Below are 7,596 nucleotides of genomic sequence, written 5' to 3'. Positions count from 1 at the left end.
GGGGGGGGAAGGGGGGCTAGAATCAAAGAATTGGAGTAACAACCTTAGGACCTAAGGTGACTCTATGTGAGTTTAAGCCTTTGGTAGGTAGATTTACCCAATACTTAGCATGTATTACATTGACTAGACCTAGGTGCAAGCTGATTTAGGATGCGTCAAATTTTAGAAATGCAGAGGCTAGAGGATTTCTTGTTTTCTACAATCTTTAGATTAGATAAACTACACGTTAAGTGAAACAAAATTAATTTTTTGTTCTAGAGTTGCAGGCTGTATGATGTTAACTTCTTGATCATGGAATAAGGGGAAAACAGAATCTTTAAGAAGCGACTAACTAGTCTTGTTCGTTCATTGTAAATGTTTAAGAAAATAAAATGAGTTTTGAGGAATAGTTTCGCGGAAGTGATAATTGAATTTCTTGTTCATTGTAAATGTTTAAGAAAACAATGAGTTTTGAGGAATTGTTTCGCGGAAGTGATAGAATATTCTTGTTGACGTGATAGAACCATGTTGTTTCCAGAGGTGCTTATGATAGATGAGATCGTGGTAGATTCACCAATTGTTATGAGAAACTTTTATAATAACAATGGTGTCAGAGTCTGCTTACAAGCACCTCGATTATCCCACTAGGTATTTGCCACCTCCCACCTGCCCCCCAAAACTAAGGCATAACGGAAGATGTCACCTAGTGTGTTCTTTTTTCGCTTAGTTATGAGTAATTTTAGAAACTACTTGAATGTTAAGTTCAAACTTCATGTCCAATGGTTAATTTATTTATATGCTTGCTTGCCCTTCAAGATCATTGGAAGGTGAGGAAATGATTTACTCTTGATTGATGAGAAGCTAATTAACTCTCTTGTTTCACTCTTTTACATATGTAAGGAACAGAATTAGAGTAGAAAAGAAATAGAAAGCTAAAAACAATCTTGAGCTTGTTATTCTGTTGCGCTTGCAAATATCAAGCAGATTTGTAACCTTTTATTTGCTAATTTACTGATGTCATGTTGATTAGACAATGAATAGCTAGGATCTTTTCAGTGGGGGGCAGAAAAAAAAATAGGTGATGCCACTGTTAGGCCAATATTGTATTTCTGTAATTAAAGCATGTTATTTTGAAGGTAAAGCATGATAATATCAGACAGCGTTGTGTTAATATCTAAGTGGACACTTAGATGAGACAATGGACATACAAATGTTGAAAGCTAGTGCAAAAGGTTGGCTCTGGTTTCAGAAACCTTGTGCAGAATAGACTGATATAGACTTTATAAAGGTTCAATCGCAGCATGATAGAAATGTAAGAAAACAGACCACTTCACAAAATCAAACTCAATACTGTTTTGCCACTAACACCTTTTCTATTTCCTGTTCTCATGTTCTGATCTTTTTAATTTTTTTTTTTGAGAAGTCTCATATTCTGATATTTCATCAATAAATTTGTCAATGTAAACTGTTCTGTACTTCTGATAGATCATGTTTGACAGATGGAGCAGTTGCTCTGTACTTAATAAGATACAAGGTTGGGAGTGCCTACCAAACATTTAACGCATTATTCCTTGTTATATATGTACTCTAACAAGTAACAATGATATCTCAGTCCTAAACAAGTTGGGGTTGGCTATATGAATCCTCACTAACCATGTTTTTAGTTTCAGTTCAAATCGTATCATCGTCAGACCAATAAATATATATGTGCAAAATATATAAAATATATCCATATAAATAGTAGTAATAGAAAATAAAAGGTCTCTATATATTTATAGAAGTATAAATCTGTGATGAGGTTAACATACACATATTGAAACAATAGTTTCAAGATCAACTTATTAACAAAACTAAAACCTATTGTCAAGTAGTACGGATCCAGAATTTAAAGGTTGTGGGTGCTCACTTCCAGGTGTAAAATTCGCTGGAAAAAATTTAAAAAAAGAAATGCTACTGGCGGGATTCGAACCCTCGCCAGTGGCTTCGCGCGCCTCTTATTGCAGAGGTTTAAACCAGCTCACCCACAACTGTTTTTGTTCTATGGGTGCTCATTTAAATTATAATAACATATGTATCATATTTTCTATATACAAAAAATTTCGGAAATCAATGGGTGCTCGAGCACCCGCGTCTGGCTTACTGGGTCCGCCCCTGGTAGTATATGTCACCTATTTGGATTTTTTTGTTTCACTGCGCCCAGGTCTTCCACAACAACTTCTTTTCATGTGATTTTAGGTATGCCTCGTCTCCTTTTAACAATTTCACTCACAGTAGTTTCACACCTATAGAGCGGTGCATTTATAAGTCGATGTGTGACAACTTAACAATCTCTGACCTTCCCTCATTTTATCCTCAATCTGTGTTAGTTGCACCTTCCAGCGATTGTGGCCTTTATAAATCTTATCTGTTCTTGTTTGACCGTACGTCTATCTTAGCATCCGCATCGCTGCGACACTCTCTTGTGGATATGTTGGACTTTATCGGCTCAACATTTACCATCATATATTGTCGGTCTTATAACTATTTTGTTAAGCTTACCCATTTCTGTAGACATCCTTCTATCATATAACACCACAAGAGCTTTTTTCCGACCAAGTTGAGTTCAGCTATATGAATGAATCCTACTGACCATGTTACTCCGTTTAAGCTTATCAAATATCTTGCTACTACATGTAAAAGCTCATTATGGGAGTATGTTTCCTGTCAGTTGGTTCACTTTCCGAATACCACCGATTTGGCTTCTTTAGGAGGAGGCTAATTCTTGAAAGAGAATTATTGTGTCAAAGAAATGTTTAATAATGAACATTTTACTCTTGCATGAGACTTTCTGTTATGCATCTAAGCAGAAAACTTTGTTTACAAATTCGGATGAAATGTTTTATAACACTCCAACGTGTCTTAGTGGTTATTGATTCATTAATTATTTTCCTTACTGTTTGTTCATTACACTTCTTTATATATAGTAGTGAGTTGTAATTTGCTTATAATGGTGATTTTCATGTTCTTTTGCAGAAAGTAAAGAAGTTCTCGCTTTCTGATCCGAGGATAGGGAAACCAGAAGGGAGCATTGAGAAAAGAAGTTAATCCTTGTGAAGTCATAAGGAATGTCTTCTGTGTTGTGAATTTGCTCTTGATTCTTCTTATTCAGTGGAATAAGCATTTACCTTCTTTATTCTAACAGAGGATACTGTCTTTTAACATGTACAATTGTCCTAAGCATCTCATTTCTGTTTCGTACATGGTTCATTTTAGGATTTTCTTCATAACCACTTGTTAGTTTCCTATCGTCGTCGTCTCTGTCAGTTATTACTTCGAAATCATGAAAATTCGATATGGTTTATGAGAAATCTATCAAGACATATATGTTGAATATAACACTAAATCAGGTTAGTTTACCATGTCTTGTACGTCCCAATTTTAAAATGTTATCTGTTTGGTAGCTCCGAATGCACGCTAGGTGACTTGTGAGTAATTCAACATGAAGACTATAGGTCAAATATAAAATTTATCGTATTAGTTTGTCAGGACTTGTATGAGTATTTTGATTCGAATTATTTTCATCTAACTTAGACCAGAATTTATCAGATCTTCAATAAACAGGCAAACAGGGCATTTAGGACAGCAATTCTATTTGTAAGATGCAAAAGAAATTTAAAACTCAAGCAAATGAATCACTTCCTTCTTCTATTGAAAAGGTGATAAGGGAGATGAACTATGTTCAAACTGGTTGAAGTACACTAACATGATTTACAATCTATCGTTGCCATGAGAGCGTAACATCAAAAAAAAGAAAATTGGATTATTCCGTGTCACTACACAACATTCTACTAGGCCCCTTTTTGAGTGCACAACAATGCCAGATTAAGACTTGTTGAGATAAGAGATATAATGTCAATTACAAGCATTCTTTCAACATTTAATACCAAGGCAGAAAGGGGAAAACAAGAATACCAAAATCAAATGGAAGCTAACAAAGCTTGGCTAATCCTCCTCAGATGCAACTCGCTGCTTCTTCCATTTGTAAGCAGCTTCCAATATTTTGAGATTTGTGGTCTGTGTTTCCTCTGGGAAAAGATAGTCTATGTACTCCTCATAACTGCAAAATTTGAAAGTATATGATGTCAAAAGGGGTCAGCAAACGTCCAAGCAACAGGTAAACAACCTTACGATACAAAATAAAGTTATTCCTCGTAGCAATTCGCTAATTCATGACGTCGTGTACAGACAAATTGGGAGTGGCGAACAACCTAATCAAGTTACATAAAGGAGGAATACAGACTAAATTTAAACTAAGCACTGCCATATATAAGCAAACAATTTAACCAGAACTCATTTTTTCTACAACATAAAACTAAGACGTAGGGACTCAACCAACCTCCCAACAAAATCTTTTGTCCCCAACTTTCTTTTTGGCACAAACAATCAAAAGATAAAAAAGAACATTATCAATATGCAAATATATAGTAAAAGAAAACTTACGCTGCTGGACCATCCTCCATGTCTATTTGCCTTCTCTTCTTGAGTTTCTTTGGTAGTTTAGCACGGACTAAACTGACATCCCCAAGCTCGGCAAAACCACTTTCCATATTTAGCCACTCTTCGAGAAGCATTGCTCTTTCTTCCTTTAGTTCGGGTGCCGAATTTCTGAAGTAAGAAACTGCCCTCTCAAAAACATCTATATCAAAAAAGGAGTAAAATTATTATCAACACAGAATTCAAAATTAATGGAGAATCTAATGATCACTGGGTATGTTGTATTGGAGAATCTAGTAATCATATGATTTACTCACCTCTGGCGCGTTGTAGGCAGTTCTTTTTCAGTTCAATATCTTCCTCAGCCTCTGGATCCATAGCCGAAGCCTCAAACTTCGCATAACTTATCCACACCTTCAAGTGTTTTGTGCGGTTAAGAAGTCTTTCATATAGTGCTCTAGTTCTTCCAAATTCACCCTCAGAGATTTCAAAGTCGATGTAAGCCTATCAGAAATGCATAACAGAAGCTTGTTAGAATGTATGTAATTGAATATACCTCAACTGAATTGCACATCATCTGTCTCACCCTTAACCAACAGCAGAAAAATTAAAATGAAAAAAGGCCTTCAACATAACAGGAGAGACCATTTCTTGCCATTCTACAAGATAGTTCTCTGAAGATGAATGCTTCTGGGAAGCTTCACCACTATGCCAATTTAGTTTTTCCCACTAAGTTGTCTTATAGACTTGAAAGCAATGATGATTACTGAACTAGACAGTCCATGACCACACCAAAGAATCTGGGTGAGAATACTAGTCATTTGTTAATATAAGGGAGCAGCACACTAAAGGTACAAAAATGGTTTTGAGGTATACCCAGAAAGGCGGCCTGAGAATTCAATCATTAAACAACAAGGAACATGTGGAGCGCAAGACAAATAATGAATCCCCAGACCCAAGTTTTCAACTTTTGTAGGCTGAATTCCTTGCTTAAAGTATAGAGGTTACTGTCCGTTAGTCTCCAAATTAAGTATTATCAAAGGCTCGCTTTAAGCGCGCTTAAGCCCTGAAGCGAGGCTCAAAACGTGTTGAGCGCTTCGCCTCGCTTTATGTGCGCTTCAGTGTCGTCATAAGGTTTTAAGGCAAACTTTTCCTTGCCAATGAGCCTTTTATGAAGAAGTGACACTAAACAATTGATATTTCACTTTATCATAATTTTTTTTCAATTTTTTGGTCATGTATTTGTCATTCATGTTTATAATTATTAGACTTGGACTAAACATATATATTTGTATTTTTTTTCTCCCTTTGCGCCTTTTTTCATCAAAGCTCACGCTTTATTTGCGCTTAAAGCCCCCACGGACCCTAGAGCCTTTTTACGCTTTTCGCTTTTGATAACACTGCTCCAAATGCATAACATAAAAGAGCATGATGAGCATTTTCTTGAAAGCTTTGTTTTCTTTTCATGCCCAGTGCTTTTTTTATCCCTTCTTTTATCATCATCCTGAGAAAAAGGGTAAACCAATGCTCAAACTAGTTAATTGTTTTCCCTAGTGCAGATATTCCTTCCACAAGTACTCTTTTAAATTTTTTTTGACTGAAAAAACTGTCAGAGGCCTATCCTTCGGACACGCTGCAACCTTAGAAACTCGGGATAGTGGGTCTTCCCCACTACCCTTCTCCACTTCCATACCAGGTTTAGTTCTCATGGCGCATGGCTTAAATCTTTGATGCAAGCCACAAGTCCCTCAAACTGTCACTTGAACTAGGTCCTGGGGTCCTTCACAACTATTCATTTATTACCAGCTTCCTGGAAATCTTCAAATCATATACCTTGCAGGTATTGATGACACTTATGAAGACCATGGAGTTTGGTATTTTCAAAATGATAGCCATGGGTATGGACAGTGGGAATTGAAAGAAATTTCTCTATAAGTCGAGAAAACATACAACATAGTCAGTTCATAAAAAAAAGGCATACAGGATTATTCAATTGGATCTCAATGGTAAAACTTCTCCTGTAATTAGGAACTTGACCGGCTTATTAGTACATAAGGAATCTAGATGGACTTGACCTACATAAAACAATGTTAAAATGGTGCTAAATCTTTTCTTATAATGCTTTCGAACATTGCTGGTGAGACCTACTAACCTCCAGTTAATAAGTGACTATTGAGGTGGTCCCTTTTCTGGGTTCATACCAAATCCAAGTTGCTTAATTATGCTGAAAACAGTCATCCTAATGCAATGAGCTACAGAAAAATGCAAGCATAGAACTGCCTGGAGTCCCAGCAACAGCACTAAGCAAGAACATGAGTTGCTAGGAGCAATTACATTCTAAAATAACTTTTAACAAAACACAAGCATATCAGCTAGTAGAACAACACAATACCTTCCATAATAGCTCCGGCATATCCAGAGCAGGTTGGTCAATAGCAAGCTCAAAAATAGCCCTGGCTCTATCCGTTTCATACAAGGACCTCTCCAACTCGGCGAATTTGCTCCAAGCATAGCAATTTTCTGGAGACCATTCCAAGTACTTCTCATAAAGCTTTCTGCAACGATCTATGTTTCCAAAATGCAGCTCTATCTCTATGTACTTCTTAAATATCTGTATTATAATAGAGAAGACATGTATAGGTTAGGTAACATGCAAAGGGATATCCCTCAGAAATATTAGTAACCAACATAAAGATGTCTGAGGAGAGGGGAGACTACCTTGTCTTTAGGAGCCCTTCCAATTGCTTCTCCAAGTAAAAGTCGCGCCTCCTTGAGTCTTAACTGCCGAATCTCAAACTGGGCAGCCAACAACCAAATCTTTGCAAATGAAAACTTCTGATGTGGAATCAGCTTGAGACACTCCCTGATGAAATGAAAAGGAGCCTTTCAACATACGAAATAACTGAATGACCTTAATTGTGTAAGCAGAGGGCTAGTAACATCACAAATTAGAAAGATTTCAGATGTATAGCAAAGAGAGAAATTCTGATGGCTAAAGGTAAGAAGGGTATCCTCATAATCAAATGTTTTGTCAACAATGTTTGCTACACAGATATAAGTAGATTGTCTTGCATACACGATGTCACATATGCTCTTCTTTTTATGCTTGGTTTGGGTTTTTTGTTTTGGGGGGGGGGGGGGGGG

General features: G+C 36.6%; 1 protein-coding gene and 1 long non-coding RNA gene across 2 annotated transcripts in view; one reads left to right on the top strand and one right to left on the bottom strand.

The window, feature by feature from the left end:
* The window catches only part of LOC107007408, a 4,516-nt gene extending 1,178 nt beyond the window's left edge, over positions 1-3,338 (top strand). Inside the window, exons 2-3 of the long non-coding RNA XR_001455063.2 lie at positions 1,116-1,291; positions 2,992-3,338. This is a non-coding gene — a long non-coding RNA (uncharacterized LOC107007408). The remainder of the gene's footprint in view (positions 1-1,115; positions 1,292-2,991) is intronic.
* A 295-nt stretch (positions 3,339-3,633) lies between these two features.
* LOC107007401 (crooked neck-like protein 1) overlaps positions 3,634-7,596 on the bottom strand; it is a 9,325-nt gene continuing 5,362 nt past the window's right edge. The window contains exons 3-7 of the mRNA XM_015206016.2: positions 7,171-7,315; positions 6,845-7,063; positions 4,770-4,956; positions 4,459-4,654; positions 3,634-4,075 (exon numbers count right to left, since the gene is read on the bottom strand). Coding sequence (XP_015061502.1) covers positions 3,961-4,075; positions 4,459-4,654; positions 4,770-4,956; positions 6,845-7,063; positions 7,171-7,315 — 862 coding nt within the window. The 3' untranslated portion in view covers positions 3,634-3,960. The remainder of the gene's footprint in view (positions 4,076-4,458; positions 4,655-4,769; positions 4,957-6,844; positions 7,064-7,170; positions 7,316-7,596) is intronic.

The sequence above is a fragment of the Solanum pennellii genome, chromosome 12, assembly GCF_001406875.1.
Source record: "Solanum pennellii chromosome 12, SPENNV200".
Classification (NCBI taxonomy): Eukaryota; Viridiplantae; Streptophyta; class Magnoliopsida; order Solanales; family Solanaceae; genus Solanum; species Solanum pennellii.
The sequence above is the reverse complement of the archived record's forward strand: the minus strand, read 5'-3'. Positions and strand labels throughout refer to the sequence as shown.